Raw genomic sequence first — 15,913 nt, forward strand, 5'->3', positions numbered from 1 at the left:
TGTAAATGGTCCAATCATGCGCCGCGAGGGGCGGGGCTAACGAGAGGTTAACAGTCTCCCCGTTTGATTGTCATTCTGGCCTCCTTTCCGTTTCGCCTTTCTTCTCCTTTGTCTCTCGTCACAGCTCGTGAAGGGTGGGGGGGGGTGGGGGGCCTGATCCCCAGGGGGGTCGTATACATGGCAGTGTGGGAGGGTCCGCTCCAATCATGTACTTTTTTTGAGCATCTGTAGTTATCCTATTTGAAGGTGACCCCTGACCCCGAAGAAGCCTGCCGAGCGTTTACTGCGTACATACACGAATGCGCGTAGTCAGGTCATTTTTTGATCTAATTTCATCAATAACGGTGATGATAAAACGCTGCCCCTCTATATTTCCTTTTGACAATGAATTCATCCCACTTGATATTTGAATTATTGGTAAAAAAAAAATCATTACTGTACCCAAGGGAAAAAAAAATGAAATGAAAGTTCAGCTGTTCTAGTGGGCTTTCCCTGACATTTGCGACGTTCACGTATCGATCGCTATCGATCCCCGCATCGCTCCAAACACGCCTCAGAGGCGCAAAGTATGAACCGAAACAGGATCGATATGACAATATCTACGCGTCGATGTATCTTTGCGTCGCTGTAATGATATCTATACATATCACGGGATCTATGTGTCAGTGTCTATGTGAAAGTGCGGGTATCTGGATTATGTCGGGGGGTTTCCTCAAAGTTTTGCATGTAGAATTAAAACTGGTCGTGTGAACATGACATTTTTTTCAGTTCTGGTAACATGAAGGATTTTTAATTCGACTTGGTAACCCAAAAAATCCGAAGTGAAAAGGAAAGACGTAGCAAGAACTCGTGACTAGCAAGAAAGCTTGCATATTACCGAGGCCCGATTTACGTGACATGTTTATGTTCATAACATAGCAAAAATCTAACCATTTTTGTCATAAAAACATTACATTTCAAGTCAATTAGTTAGATATATTTTTGGAAATAAGGACTCACAATTTGTTGTCTCAGCAATGTCCTATTTTTTTTAAACTTGTTTCCTCGCGTTTAAAAATTGAATTCAATTTGCAGAGTTCTGTATTATGAAATTCATCCAAAAATTTCACCGAAAATGTGTTTTCTTGCTTATCCACTGATGAAGTTTGGGAAAATATTGACAGCGGTTTTTCGCAAAAAAAGGGAACAACAACAACAACCGTAAACATTTTTCAAGTGAATTAAGCTAATCAGAATATTAAAAAAAAAAAAAAAAAAACCTTACAAACCAATTTTAACTGTGTCAAAGTAAATCTTTCTAACTTACCTGTGGAATGTTTTCTCACAGCCACGAAACTGGCGATTAACGCACAGGTCGGCATGCTTGTTTTGGAGGGATCAAGATGGCGGACGGCGACTTCAGTTTTGGTGGCCAATGAGCCGTCCAGTCTTTTCTTTTTTTTTTTTTTCCCAGGGACGGCGATGGCAGATGTTCATCAGGTTGCTTTTCATTGGCGGCAGTTGACACGCTATTGTCATTCATTTGCTCCGAGGGGGGTGGGTGGTGAACTCATTTCATTTTACACTTTCCTTGTTACGGCAGTGTTACACTTTATCGTAAATACACATAAAGTGGATGCCAGCATTCGTTTTCGGCGTGGAAACCCGAGCGAGTTTTATCGATTATCTGGCGTTTATGCTGTGTCCTGCGAGTATGCGGTTACTTTTTCCTAACAGCCAGAAATCACAACTCATACTTGAAATTTTTTTTTATTATTATGCATTTGTCCAATATCATAAATAAGGGAAGATTTTTTTTCAGTGGTTGAGACATTATAAATTGGTAAAATCAAATAAGAGCCTCTGTTCATTGACAGAATGCCCAAATAATAATAATAATAATAAAACAAATTATAATCACATTGCACAGCACAAATCACTGATATAAATATGACACATTATCCTGTTCGTTTCAACTACCGTGCGCCTCATTAAATAAGTCTGTACAGCACAATTTTCTCCAACAGTTACCGTTTAAAACTACCTAAAAAGAAATTTAAGAACTTTTAAAGGGTACAAACGGGACACTGAAGTTGTTTGGCTTTTAGTTCCACGGACGATATTCGGGAGTTAGAAACGTAATTCCAGTATAATGTTGAAAATTGACGTCGTTTCTTTGGCTTTTCTGATTGTCTTCCAAAATGGATTCTTCCATGGGTCCATTTCCTGGAGTGAGAATAGCGCTGTCCAAGGCTTGCCTGTCTAAAAAGATACAGGGAGAGGAAGAAAAAGAAAAACAAAACAAAAAATGAAACGTGAAAAGCATTTTATAATTTTATTTCTTTCAAACATTCAGAAAGAAAACACAAAAGCTTCTGTAATAATGTTTTTCCGTCCTGTGGAAAAACCGTCTTCATCTTCATCTCATCATCTTCATCATTTTGTGACGGGCATTCAAAATGGCCCCACAATGAAAATGTTTTCCTTCATGTTGACTTTTTTAAAACTGAGTTAAATTTAAAAAAATCATTTTAATTGCTTACATTTATGGCTTTTGGCGTGGCGCTGGAGTTCGTGCTCCTCCTGGAAGGAGGCGCCGCACAGGTCGCAGGGGTACGGCTTGTCGCGGGCGTGCGTCCGCCGCACGTGGCTGTCGTGCGCCGCGTGGGAGGCGAAGGCCTTGCCGCAGTGCTTGCACTTGAACGGACGCTCGCCCGAGTGCTGGCGGATGTGCGTGCGCAGAATGCTGGAAGCCGTGAAGGCCTGCGGGGGAGGCCGAGGACAAAAAGGACATTGGAAATAGCTGTCTTTGTTTTATGTCCATTTTTATTTATGTAGTCATACTGCGCATATTTCGACAAATCACTGGATTTTAAGTATACGCTGTAATTTTTTGGGGGGTGGTAAAGTCCGGGTGATTCATACATGAAAAATTCCTGGTCGCTACTTCGCTGATTTCACCCATTTCATCTCAACCTCAGAAACTAACACTTGCAATGAACGAAAATATTTTTAGCGGCTGTCTAAAAAGAAAAGAAATGAAATACACAACCAAATGTCAGTTTCTTGTGGATGGTAAAAGTAACTATCTGCCGTTTCATATTAGTATTAAAAAAAAGTCTTATTACAAAACGGATGATAAAGTAGTTCCACTTAGAGCCTTCACGGATGTCTTTTGTGACTGTCTTCAAAAGTAAAACTTGACCAATTAAATGGAATAAGGAATTGTTTATTTTTCAATTTGACTGCTATGCTTAATTTCATGTTACTCCTATTATAATTATAGCCATAATTTAGAAGCCTTGTCATCAATATTTTAAATCAGGCAATAACGTGGCTCCACTGCACTGTTTTGCAGTATTTGTATTTTTACACATCCTATATTTAAAGTTATATTTAAATATGCAATTGTTTGTTAATTTCTTGTGGAAATAACATGAAATTAATATCCCTAATTCCATTTGCATGCAAAATTCTAATTTACATTTTTCATCAGGCAATAAAGTAGTTTCACTTGGAACTTTCATTGACGTCTTTTGTGAATGTTTTGAAAAGAAAAACATTTAGAGAAAAAATTTTTGTGAATTCTCTTCTGAATATATTTTTAATTAGGTTTATTTCATTTTGGTGTTAATGTTCATATTTTTAATCAGGCGATAAATTCGTTCCACTGAGACACAGTCGTTTCTGTAACGTTAAAAACAAAACGAAATATTGAAATTAAACGGACAAATAACTAGAGATAAATGTGATAAAGATCAGTTATTTTGTTGAGGAGTTACGTAAAAACAATTGTAAATTATATTGCTTTATGTTGTAGTTGTATTGTTAGCGAGATAGCGTTTCCGGGTCTCTTCCTCACATAACATCTTATTGGAATCAATTATTACATAATCTTGACTGGAAAATAATCTGGATGTTACCAACTAGATATATGATTAACAACAAAATAAAAGAAGTATCTTTTAAGTTAATTCATCAAATTTATCCTTCCAAAATATTTATTTTACAGCGTTTTAAAAAACAAATTGATACTGATTCCTCTTTCTGTTCAAACTGCCCTGAAGATAATTTTCACTTATTTTGGTCATGCCCTGTCTCCAATAATTTCTGGAAAGATGTCTGTATTTTTATTTCTACTTTTATTGACAACAGTTTTACTCTTTGTTTTGAAAATATACTGTTTGGTTTCACGTCTTTTACCTCGTCTAAAAACAGACACTATTATATGATTAATCTTATAATTTTACTCGCTAAATTTCATATTCATAAATGTAGGTGTATAAATAAAAATCTTTGTTTTATTTTCTTTCAAAATGAAACTAGACAGTATATTCATACCATTAAGAATTCTTTGAACGCTAAAGCCATTAAAACGGTAAATTTGTGTAGTTTATTTCATGTTTTTCTGTAGAATGTAATCTTGTTTTTGACCCCCCTGGCAAATTGTCTTCTGCGTTGAATTGTATTGTTCTGTTTAATGTTCAATAAAGGAAAGAAAAAAAAAGAGATAGCGTTTCCGGGTCACGTGGGGCCAGCGGTCACTCAACAAAACATTCCCCGAGTGTGTAAAAAGGAGGGAACAACTAAAACGAAGGCGGCGTGCAGTCAAAGACGAACAAAGGACAAAAAAGGGGCTTATGCTCGTTCTACGCTCGTAAATTCAACGAAAATGTGGCGAGACAAAAGGGTTGCGCTTGCATCTGGCGATAATTAGCATGGAAGTGTGTCGCCGAAGTGGGCCCGCGGAGGGACACAAAAGAGCCGGCGGGCCTCCCAAAGCGATACCGATGCGCCGTAAAACCAGGAAGTTGAGACGTGCCGAAAAACAAAACAAAACAAACAAAAAATGAAAAAAATCAGTCAGATCGAAATAAAAATTTGATCAAAGTCATCCACACTCAACGATGATTTTTTTTTTTTTAATTCCTTATTTTTGGTCCATTTTTCTTGTCACCTTGTTGCAGTAGACGCACTTGTAGGGACGCTCTCCCGAGTGGACTCGCATGTGTTTGTTGAGGCTGGACGACTGAGAAAAACTCTTTCCACAAACTGTGCACTGCAACACAAACGACACTTTGGTTCACATTGGTCTCCGTTCCAAGATTACATTTAAAAAAAAAAAACAGATATTGAGACACAATACAGGATGAAGCTGGCCTCCACAAAGATGTAGAATAGTGGTAACATTATAATAATAATGTTTAATATATTTGTTGTCTTTCTCTCTCTCTCTCTCTCTCTGAATAAAAGAAAAATCTTTTCCTATACTATTCTGACATGAGGATTCACCTTTCATATCAAAAAGGAAATGAACTCACAATAAAAATCCCCCTATTAATTATTATCATTAAGATGGATAGTTGTTCAAAACACTTCAGATGCGACACTTGTCAGATAACGCTTATTTTATTTTAGAAAAAAAATAATTTCCATTGAACCATGAATCTGTAACAAAATTCCAGGTGTAACCATTTTAATTCAAAATGTTTTCCTTCTATTTATTCGTATTATTATTCAAGGTTATCATTGCTTAATTTCTATCATATACAAGTATGTTTCTTTTTTTGGGGGGGGGTATTTTTACAATTTTTAATAAAATGACGGTGCGACTGGAGTTGAACAACACTGAATAATTTGGACTGCCCCCACCCCATAATTATTTTTGAGCTGTTCTTTCAGCGCCATATTTTTATTGTTATGTTTTTGTTATGTGTTGATAAGCAGTGGCAGTTCTAGGGAGGGCAGAGGGGGCAATGCCCACCTCACAGCCTGAATTACCCTCTCCAGAATACAATGAAATATTATACCGAATTAAAAACTATACATATATATATATATATATATATACACATACTATTATTAGTCAAATATTTGTATGTATTTAAACCTTGTGTGGCCGGTGCTTCTCATGCACGTGCAGGATGTGTATTCGCAGGCGGTCCCTCTTCTCGAAGGAGCGGCTGCACAGGTGGCAGGGGAACTTGCGGTCCCCCCGGTCCACGCAGCGCGTGTACTTCAGGTGCTTGTCCCGGTAATACTTGTAGGCGAACACCTTGCCGCACCGGTCGCACTTGAAGCCTTCGCCGGCGTCTGAAGGGGAAAGTTCACCATCTTATATCGGTTCCCAATCTCAGGGTGGGTCCCCATCTCCGGTTCCAGGTCTCACCTTCGGCGGCCGGCGGGGTGTCGTTCACCTCGTCGTGACCCCTGAGGGCGAGCGGGATGCCCAGAAACTGCACGTAGCCGTCCCCGTACCACACCAGGAGCTCCTGCTCGGCTCTGATCTCCTTGCAGGCCTCGTAGAAGATCTGACCCTTGACCTGCACCGCCGCCAGGTTCTGCTCGTCGGCGAAGCGGGCGCACTTGACCAGCGACATCCAGTTGCCCGAGCCGCCCCGCCCGTCCACGAAGTGGCTCAGGCGGCCGTTCTCGAACACCTGCGGGAAGCCGGAGGGAACAAAGTGCGATAACGTCATTAAATGGAAAACGACTCAACAGCGTGCGCATCACGATTTCATGCTTTAGTTCAATGGCCATTGAATGGGCACCAGGGGGATATCTGTAGATCAAATATTACTAATAAATTTAGAATTTGACAGTGTAAAATGAAGTAGGCCATAGCAACTACCTGTAATGGGAGGTGTACTAATATTAATCATTCGATGTCGAGGATAGAGAATATATTATTGGACCATTTTGACTCCACAAGGCGAGTCGTACCTCCCACATGAGGGTGTTGTCGTCGTAGGTTTTCATCTCGCTGGTGTTGACCAGCTTGCCCAGGAAGGGTCCGAAGCGGGTGCCCTTGGGGACGCTGCTCTTGGCGTCGGTGAACACGCCGCAGCGGGACACGCTGCCCCAGCACGCCTGCACGACGCTCAGACCTGCGAAGGGAGGGAAAACGCCGACGCCGACGTTTTGACACAAAACGGGAGAGAGAAATGTGGGGTGGGGGTTCTCACCCTCAGGAAGGTCCAGTGCATCCACGTCCAGTGGGATGATCTTGCAATCTGGAATAAAATCAGATTTAGTCAGATTACAAATTTGGCAACGAATCACATTTCCAAAACATATACTGTGTGTAAAAATGGAAGAAAAAAATATATAAAAATACAAATTGGATACATCGGGGTGTACTCAAGTGACAAGGTAGCGTTAACTGTCAATATGTTCAAAATATACAGAGGATCGAAAGGGCCACAAAAAAAAAATGTAAAATAAAAAAACATCAGGAATAACGAGGCACAGGACAAATGAAAAACATATTTGCTATTTAAAACAAGTATTCCATTTGGATGAATATATACTGAATGATATTTACTGTAGAATGTATTCTATTCCTTTGTTGCGATTATTGCTATTTATAGTAATTCTAATTTTTAGCGATTTATAGTTTTAAATTTTTGTTAAATTATGTTGATTTTTTTAAAAAGTTGTGTTCATTTTTTTTAACACCTACATAATTTGCATCTTTAAAAAAAAATTGATGTTTCAAACCTCATTTGTTGATTTTCTTTGACACAATAATAGATTATTAACCTAATTCGTTAGTTTTTCCCCTGACGTTACCCCAAATTTCAATTTTAACTCAGATTTGTTCCTTAAAAACTTGGTTTTTAACCTTATTTGGATATTTCGCATGACTTGTTTGTATATTAATATATTACCGATGAGTTCCCTTTTTAATACCGACATAATAATGCTAACTGTTAAAATCGAACACAATTAAAATATACACTTTTGCATATTCTATACAATACTTGGAGTGAATTTTTGGCTCGACCTGGTTTGTCGGGCAGGTTCACGCCGGATATCGCGTGGCCTCCTCCGCCCGCGCCTCGTTCGGAGCCCGCAGAGTATCCGTACAAGACGGCGAACAAGTCGTCCTCGCTGAAGTTGAAGCGGCCTCGCTTCTCCGGGGACGGGGCGCGGTTCCGGAGCGACAGCTTGGCCGGTGAGGCAGACCTCCCGCTGTCGTGCATGCCGGCCGGACTGCAGACACTCAAGTCCGGAAGGGAGAGCGGGCCAACGGCGTGCTCCGGGTCCTCCGGTTTGGAGGAGCGCAGCGGGTGTCCGGGCGCGAGGTGGCCGAGGTAAGCCAGCGGCGGGCCGGCTGGCATGTGCTGCTGTCGGGGATGGAGGTAAGTGTTGAGCATCAGCGCGGAGGTGGACTTGAGAGGCTGAAGGAGGCCGCGAGTCCGGGCGAAGAGGTCCATGTACGGGTGATGGTGCTGATGAGGGCCGGGGAAGACGCTCCGGGGGGGACTTGTCCTGAGCATGTCCGCCTGGAGGCTCCCGTCCTTGGGCGCCGGCGGGAGGCTGGACAGGGTGAGCAGCATGAGGGAATGTGGAGCCGCGTCCTTCAAGAAGACATGTTGGGACACTTTTGGAAAATGTGGAAATTGTCTTTGTCTTGCCTGGGGAGGGAATTACACGCTCAGTAAGCACTTTAACTCTAACTTTAGTTCACTTTATTTCCTTTGCATTTAAAAAAAATAAAATAAAATCCTATAACGTTCACTACCAATTTTCGTTTCAAAACACTTTTCTTTGCTTTAATAAAAAGACAAACGAATAATGCAAATTAGCTGTAAGATAATGTTAAAGTGCATCCTACTTAAAGAAGTGGACATCATGCATATGAAAACGTCTTTTGTTTGAGAGGGGGGGGGGGGGGACGAAAAAAATTAAACTCCAAATATCTTGACCATACTTTACTTTCCCTTTTTTTTTTTTTTACTTTCACTCCCATTTAAACCTTATTTTTTTTTCATCTATTAAGTGTAGAAAAGTTTACTTAATTGCTCACATTTGTTTTATCTGTGTATTTAAAAAAAGCTTTAATGCAACTAAAAAATGACCCAGCCATCCATTTTCTGAGCTGCTTATCCTCACAGTGGTCACGGGAGTGCTGGAGCCTATCCCAGCTATTTTCGGGCAACTTTAAATGAAAACATTTAATTTAGCTGCAAGAAAATTAAAAGATTTTGCTTGGCATAGTACTATGCCACTTTTTTTTTTTTTTGGGGGGGGGGTTGTTAAATCCAGTATTTCACTTTTGCTGCTGTTTTGACCCACTTGAAAGCTTCTATCTTTTTAACCACAAACACACACATCAGTCCTGTGTGTGTTTGAGAGTATTTCAGGAAACATTCGGGGAGTACAAAGAGATACAAATCAGGGTCGTGACACTCATTGAGGCCCCCCCAGAGCAGAGGTCAACTTTCATTTAGCGTCTCTCTTTGCAAACTGATACTCAACTTATTTGATGCTAGGTATAATTTTCCAGAAATGTCTGGAAAATGTAAAACATGCACTAAAATGCACACATGGATGGAAAAATTCAGCAAAATATTTGAATTTAATCAATACACAATACACATTTCTTTCAATGCATAAAGCTCACCTCGTGACCAATTCAGAGCCGTTCCACGGTGAAGCTTCCCGTCATGTCTTCCCACCCACGCAAATGTCAAATCTTCTCCGAGTGGGCCAGTGTGTTTTTGTGCGTGTGTGTGCGTGTGTGGTGGTGGTTGGTGGGGGGGGGGGGGGTGGCTGGGAGTCTGCGGTCATCTGAGGGCATCCATGTTGATCCCCCGATGGGGATGCTTCCCGCTTCCTATTGGCTCCTGCGGAATGCTGCCTCATGCATCTCAATCACGCCTCACACACTCACTCCTCCTCCTCCTCTGCAGGGACAACCCACCCTGTTAACTTGCAGATATTTACATATGGTGATGACCCCCCCCCCCAGCAAGCCCACCCCACCCCACAACAATTGACAGTTTATTCTTAATCCTTTTTTTGTGGAGATCGCTAGTGAGCCTTCTAAAGCAGGGGTGTCAAACAAATTTTTCTCACGGGCCACGTTGTAGTTTCGGCTTCCCTTAGAGGGCTGTTGTGATAATATTTAATCATCTCATCATATTTACATCATCAATTCATGAACTACTTTTAGAATCAGAAATGCTTGTATTATCTCAACTTCATTTATGATCATGGCAATTTTAAATTTTGGGACAGATTCTGCAAGAATCATGTAAATTGACACTAGATTCAGCTCAACGGGCCACATAAAATCACGTGGCGGGCCGAATCTGGCCCCCGGGCCTTGAGTTTGACACCTGTGCTCTAAAATGACATGGGGGGGAAGATACAATAACATCTACTTAAAATTGTTCTGGACAGTACCAAAAAGTTTCACGTGCACACGAAAAATAGTGTCCCACAAGAGTTCCTGGCACATATGAATGTTTTCTCATAAGCAAGAAAAACTTTAATCAGGGGTCTGGAAATTTTCCCAGGTGAGCACTTAAATGTTTTTGATGTGCGATGGTAAACAAAAAAAAAAAGTTTGTCCATGCTCACAAGTTTCCTTTCGAGCTTAAGAATGTTAAGAGTGCACTGGAAGTTTTTCTCATGAGCACCAAAAAGTTTTCTTGTGAGGACAAGAAAGTTTTAAGCTGTCAAAAATCAAAATATGATTATTTTTATTTTATGGAGGGGATGAAATGAAAGATGGCTTTGACTCAATTCACTAAAAATGGAAATGTGTGCTTCTGCATTTGAAGTTTTAAATTCAAGATGTTTTTTGTTTTCAAATAATATTTTCAAATTAACATGACTTTTTTTTTTTAGACTATTTATTACAATGCAAAATGAGACAACTGGCTTTCATCTTTTATGTGGAAAGTTATTTTTCCCCCCCAAAATATAACATCGCTGATGAGATCATTTGCTGGATTAAACAAAAACAAATACGCATCGCTGTGAAAAATCTCAATAACGGAATTCTTTATTTACAAGGCAAATAGCATCAGCAAAGCCATATTAGTTCACAACTTGCATAATTGTGGTTTTTAACTTCTGTGTTTTGATGTCACTTTGCATAAAACGCTCGCTCGGTCACACACACACACTCGGGGTAAAAGGGTGGCAAAGGGCGGGTGGGGGGGATACAGTGTGGGTTTTTTTTTTTTTGTGAACAATGCAGGCGAAAACACAACACACTCACCAGCTGTGGAAAAACAAACAAGCGTTCCTGGACGGGGGGTGTCTGTAATTATAATACACAAACATATTATAGCGTTTTCCTTGTGGATCGCGAAGCCGCGCCCGGTTCTTATTGTACAAGTCATGATACAAATGTGTACACACGGCCAAGTCATATACAAGAGCGGACGAGATCTAAGGCATTATGCTAGTCCCCCCCCCCACCCCCACCCACCATTTTGTTTGTAGCTCTAAGAAATCAGCAGATAATACAAAAGGGCATTAAGAGGAGGAAAATTGTTTTTTTTGGGGGAGGGGGGGGTGGGTCGGGGGTACGAAAGTGATAGTAGCACGTGCACATGGCTTCTCCAAACGTTCTTTGGAAAACAATTTTGCAACGGGCTGGGGTTAAAAACGCTTAAAAACGTCTCAAGAAGGCTCATCTGATTCAATCAAAAACAGCGTTTGTCGATAAAAGTCGGATGGTAATTACTTAGTAATTAAGTCGTAGGCCCTTCAAAGCGCGTGGAAAAAAAAAAAAACCCCACAAGATACATTCAACAAACACCGTCTCTGATTGGACCCTGTTGACCTGACATCGTTATTGTTAGAAGCGTGTAAAAATCCAAATCAAAATTAAAAAAAAAAAAGCTGAATTGGGAAATCCAATTGAGGTGTGTGAGGATTGTTTTTTTTTTTTTTCTTCTTCTTAGTTTGGATTTTCTCCATGCAGCGTCGCAATCGATAAAAGGGTGGGGAACCAGATTGTAAACGGTTATCCAAGAGATATTTAAAAAAAAAAAAAGATAATTTTGTTTTGTGCGAAATGCTTTCATTTACAAAGTTTCATTAATTCCCTCAAAGCATTTGAAACTCAAACCATCCCTCCCCCGTTGAAATGAAATGAATCTGTGAAATATGTTTGGTGGGGTATATTAAGGCTTAAATATGAACAAACGTGTTTTATTGTGACAGTGGATAAAAGTGTACACACCCCTGTTCAAATGCCAGAGTCCAGTTTGTAGCATTTCAAAAACTTTATCCACCTTTACTGCTGTTCACAACCCGTCCAACTCAATTCTAAACCAAACTTAAATCTTTCCTAGGCATCCATGGTCACATGTCCTAAATAGCCAGTACTTGCCAATCTGAGAATATATTTTGTAACCTGGATGACTGACTCATACCTTGGATTATTATTTGTTTTTTAATATCCTCCGGTTGTCTGAAACCTTATAACAATGAAATCCTTTAGAAATTTCACAAAAACCCCACTAGAAGACACCTAATCTTTATTTGAGGCACGTTAAATCCTGGAAAACGTGTACTGACTCCCGCTTAACACGTCTTTGAATGTGATTTGACGAATAAACACCGATTTTCCCCCAGTTTTAAAGGGTGTGTACACTTGTGAAAACACATTCGCCCCACGTTATTTTTATTTCCCCTCTGCAAAAGATGGTAGAACAAGCTAAATGTGACTACCATAATTTCCGGCCTACACGCTTTCAACCCTGCGGTTTATGCGCTGATGCAACGCTAGCGTTAGCGTACCTGTTTGAGCCTCAGTACACAGAAAGGGTTTAACGCTAGCGCCGCGCTAACGCAGAAAGAGTTGTTAGCGTTAGCACGGCACTAGCGTTAAACCCTTTCTGTGTACCTAGGCATATAACCGGGTACGCTAGCAACTCTTTCTACATCCCGAGGCTTATAAACAGGTGCGTTCTGTAGGCCGGGAATTACGGTAATCTTCGACATCCCAAATACCCGGCATTTGAACAAGGGTGTGTAGACTTTTTAGGACGGTTAAGGCTTTTAGTGGATGTTTCACCGCTTATACGTCTGCAAATTTTCACTCATCTGACAAATAACCCCCGTGACGAACAAGGGATGACTGTATATTCATTTCAAACGTCCACCAAAGCCGACGTGTGTGAGAAAGGTACCAACATGGAGCGGCAGCCAGTCAAAAGTCGACTTGTGAATTTCCCGGCTTGGAGGTAGTATCAAGTAGCATAATAAGCCCCTTTTCACACTTCCCTTTTTCGCTGTGATTTGTTATCTGTGAAAAAGGTAGAGAAATAACCGGAAATTGGGATAACGGCTGTGTGAGGAGGAAAAGTGGAGGGGAAAAAACAAAAAGCAAAAACAGACCTGCATTTAACACCTGACACTCAACTTTTCCCGGTCTGTCGCGTTGAAAGCAGTTGTCACACGCCCACTTCATTTCTCATGGCGGGACGTGGCAGGGTTCCGTGTGAAAGGCACAGGCGAATACAGTTCCCTTGAAGGGGGCAAATTATACGAGCCAAAAAAAAAAAAAAAAAAAAATAGATAACGGACCAAATGTGAATTATGCACTGTGAGCATTTTGGGGTGGTTGAAATGTTATTATACAATAATGTTGAAAAGGGTTTGAAGAATTGCAGGTTCCCCACCCGTACATGCAACGGATGTATAAAAAAAAAAAAAAAAGTGAGGCGCAAAAAAGAGTCGCGCGCCATTTTATGACAATCCCTGCCTGAGGACGTTTCAATATGGCTGTCTGTCTTGTCTGTCAAAAACCGGTTTTAATACTGCATCCAAACGTGCAGCCCACAAAACGGGTGTTCCTTATTTTCTTTCAATTAGGAAAATGTACAAAAAAAATCCCCCCACACCCAAAAAAAAAAAAAAAAAAAAGTTATTGCTCAAGTTACATGACACCAAAATGCACCTAGCAGCTCGCATCAAGCGTTTTTTTTCCTTGTTTTTTTTTTGTTTGAAACTCCAGACGACATAGAAAGCACATTTCAATCTTCAAATTCAAAAGTTATCGTATGGCTGTGTCGACTCGTTTGGTGGTGGTTCTAACGCTAAAGGCAAAGAGAAGCGATAAGCGATACCGTATGTACACTGTATACAAGACCGCGGACCGCGCCCTCCCCTGCTCTGCTCTGCTCCGTACCGGATGCGGTGAAAACGGGAGGGGGGGGAAAAAAAAAAAAAAACGGCGAGCAGACGGGGGTGGCCCCGAAAAACCAAAACATAAAATAAATAGAAAATTAACACGGTATTACTCATCGGTATGTACAATTCATTCAATTTGGACTTTTTTTTTTCTTTTCAAAGAATAGTCTTTTAAGTCTCGGATGCTATGAGGATAAAGCCATCTACAGGAATTATTCTTATTAAAAGAATCTATACAGAAAAATAAAACTTAATTTAATACACTATATAAACCTCAAAAATCATTCTTCTTTTGCAGCGTTTCCCCACTACGTCGTGTCCTTGCCCGCGCCCTCCTGGGTATAATAATCATAACCATACAATAAGGAACAGCTTAAAAAAAAAAAAAGGCAAACCCGGGCTAAAGTTTTTCTGGGAGAAACCGCCGAGACAGTCCGTTTTTCTTCTTCTTCTTCTTAAATATTTGAGATGAGATTGTAAATAGCCGCAGTCCGCTGAGAGGAATACATTCATCAGGGCGAAAAAGGGGATTGGGGAGAGGGGGATTGGGGGGGGGTCCCGCCTAGTACCCGGGGCCTACAGTAAGTCACACGACGGTGAATGCAGACAGAAGCCTGGCTGTATTTTTTTTAATCTTTGAGGGCTGTTGGGTGGCTTACATGTTTGTACACTTGTTTTTTTTTCTTAAATTGATCCAGCTGAGGTCCGACTCAGTGCGAGTCAACAGTATTTCTGCAAAGAAAAAAGAAAAAAAAAAAAGTCAACGTGGAATAACACAAAAGCAGTTTACACCATAAACATGCAAACACTAATGGGCAAACGGTAAATAATTGACGTTATCTAAGTGCCGATATGTTTCTAGTTAAATCCAGACGCTGAAATATTGATGAGCTTTTATTGGCCCTGAAAGCACTGCGGACGGGCCGCGGTTGAATGACACCTGGCGGGACGTCGGCGGAATGGGTTCAAAAAGTGTCTGACGGAGAGAACGAAATCGTCAGTTGTTTTTTCCTCAGGGTGCTGCTCTGTGTAAAGGATAACGAAACACAACAGAAGAATTGCACGCGACGTCACCATTTTCACGGCGTCATATCGCCGGTCAAACAGAGCTGCTTGACATTGAACCGAAGTCCAATTTCTTATCGGCGAAAACATCGATTTGGGCATTAAATGCGGGTCCTCTTAGCTGAGTTTATGTAATTTTTCCACGTACCGTTCGTTGTTTATTTTCACCTTCTAAATGTCTGACGATATGGGACAAGACTCTGGGCGTCGTGCTACAAGGCCTATTTCCGTGCTGTCGTCTCCAACAGACTTAGCATTGAGCAATGCTTAGCTTGACCGGCAATATGGCGAGGTAAACAAAAGTCACATGATTTTATCACGTAGCTGCACGACCTCAAAACTCGCTTCATTCCCGTCTCTCTGTTCTGTGTCATAGATACTGACATGGACCCGGCTTTACCTGCTCCTGTCCCATGGAGGGTAACCCGGGCGAGGACATGGACGTGACGCCCATCTGGGCCATTCCGGGGACGCCGTTGTACATGCTGCCGTTATTCTGCTGCTGCTGCTGCTGGGTGAACTGAGGCGACGCTTGCGGCTGTGAGAACATACTGCAAAGGGGGCGACCATAGATTTTTATTCGTTTTATTCTAATCTAATTTTTCTCAGTTATTTTCCCCCCTCCCTACCTGCTTCCTGCCACGTTGCCCTGCGTCCAGCCGTTTATGTCGGGCGACCCCTGGAAAGGGGCGCTGCCCTGGCCCTGCTGCATCATCGGGGATTGCTGGGCGTGCGCCACCCGCGGGGACAGGAGGGGGCTGGGCGGCGCACCCGGACCCCCGAAACCCCCCTCCGCTTGCTGGCCCATACCTGCTGCGACAGCATGCGAGGAAAATACGGGTCAAGGAGACATCGTAGCAATTCTATGAATTGAATAACGAGTGTCGAATGCATTCAAGTGGGCATTCGGGATGCTTGTCGACAG

At 41.4% G+C, this 15,913-nt stretch overlaps 3 protein-coding genes across 14 annotated transcripts in view; all 3 read right to left on the reverse strand.

Annotated features, from left to right (window-relative positions):
* Positions 1 to 2,037, reverse strand: part of LOC133492494 (solute carrier organic anion transporter family member 5A1) — a 29,527-nt gene extending 27,490 nt beyond the window's left edge. For 2 of the 3 annotated variants that reach the window (XM_061804745.1, XM_061804744.1), the window contains exon 1: positions 1,307 to 2,037. The gene's annotated coding sequence lies outside the window, so the exon portion shown is untranslated. The remainder of the gene's footprint in view (positions 1 to 1,306) is intronic. The other variant, XM_061804747.1, reaches the window with a different exon arrangement.
* A 468-nt stretch (positions 2,038 to 2,505) lies between these two features.
* On the reverse strand, positions 2,506 to 8,321 carry prdm14 (PR domain containing 14). The gene is made up of 7 exons (XM_061805989.1): positions 7,766 to 8,321; positions 6,945 to 6,992; positions 6,703 to 6,866; positions 6,149 to 6,419; positions 5,870 to 6,072; positions 4,937 to 5,038; positions 2,506 to 2,742 (listed from the first exon to the last, which is right to left on the reverse strand). The coding sequence occupies exons 1-7, from the start codon at positions 8,319 to 8,321 to the stop codon at positions 2,506 to 2,508; spliced, it is 1,581 nt and encodes a 526-aa protein (XP_061661973.1).
* A 2,950-nt stretch (positions 8,322 to 11,271) lies between these two features.
* Positions 11,272 to 15,913, reverse strand: part of ncoa2 (nuclear receptor coactivator 2) — a 42,668-nt gene continuing 38,026 nt past the window's right edge. For 6 of the 10 annotated variants that reach the window (XM_061805137.1, XM_061805139.1, XM_061805134.1 and 3 more), the window contains 3 exons: positions 15,618 to 15,801; positions 15,389 to 15,539; positions 11,272 to 14,655 (listed from right to left, as the gene is read on the reverse strand). In XM_061805137.1, coding sequence (XP_061661121.1) covers positions 14,644 to 14,655; positions 15,389 to 15,539; positions 15,618 to 15,801 — 347 coding nt within the window. In that variant the 3' untranslated portion in view covers positions 11,272 to 14,643. The remainder of the gene's footprint in view (positions 14,656 to 15,388; positions 15,540 to 15,617; positions 15,802 to 15,913) is intronic. The other 4 variants (XM_061805140.1, XM_061805138.1, XM_061805143.1 and 1 more) reach the window with 2 other exon arrangements.

This window comes from Syngnathoides biaculeatus, chromosome 19 (assembly GCF_019802595.1).
Source record: "Syngnathoides biaculeatus isolate LvHL_M chromosome 19, ASM1980259v1, whole genome shotgun sequence".
Classification (NCBI taxonomy): Eukaryota; Metazoa; Chordata; class Actinopteri; order Syngnathiformes; family Syngnathidae; genus Syngnathoides; species Syngnathoides biaculeatus.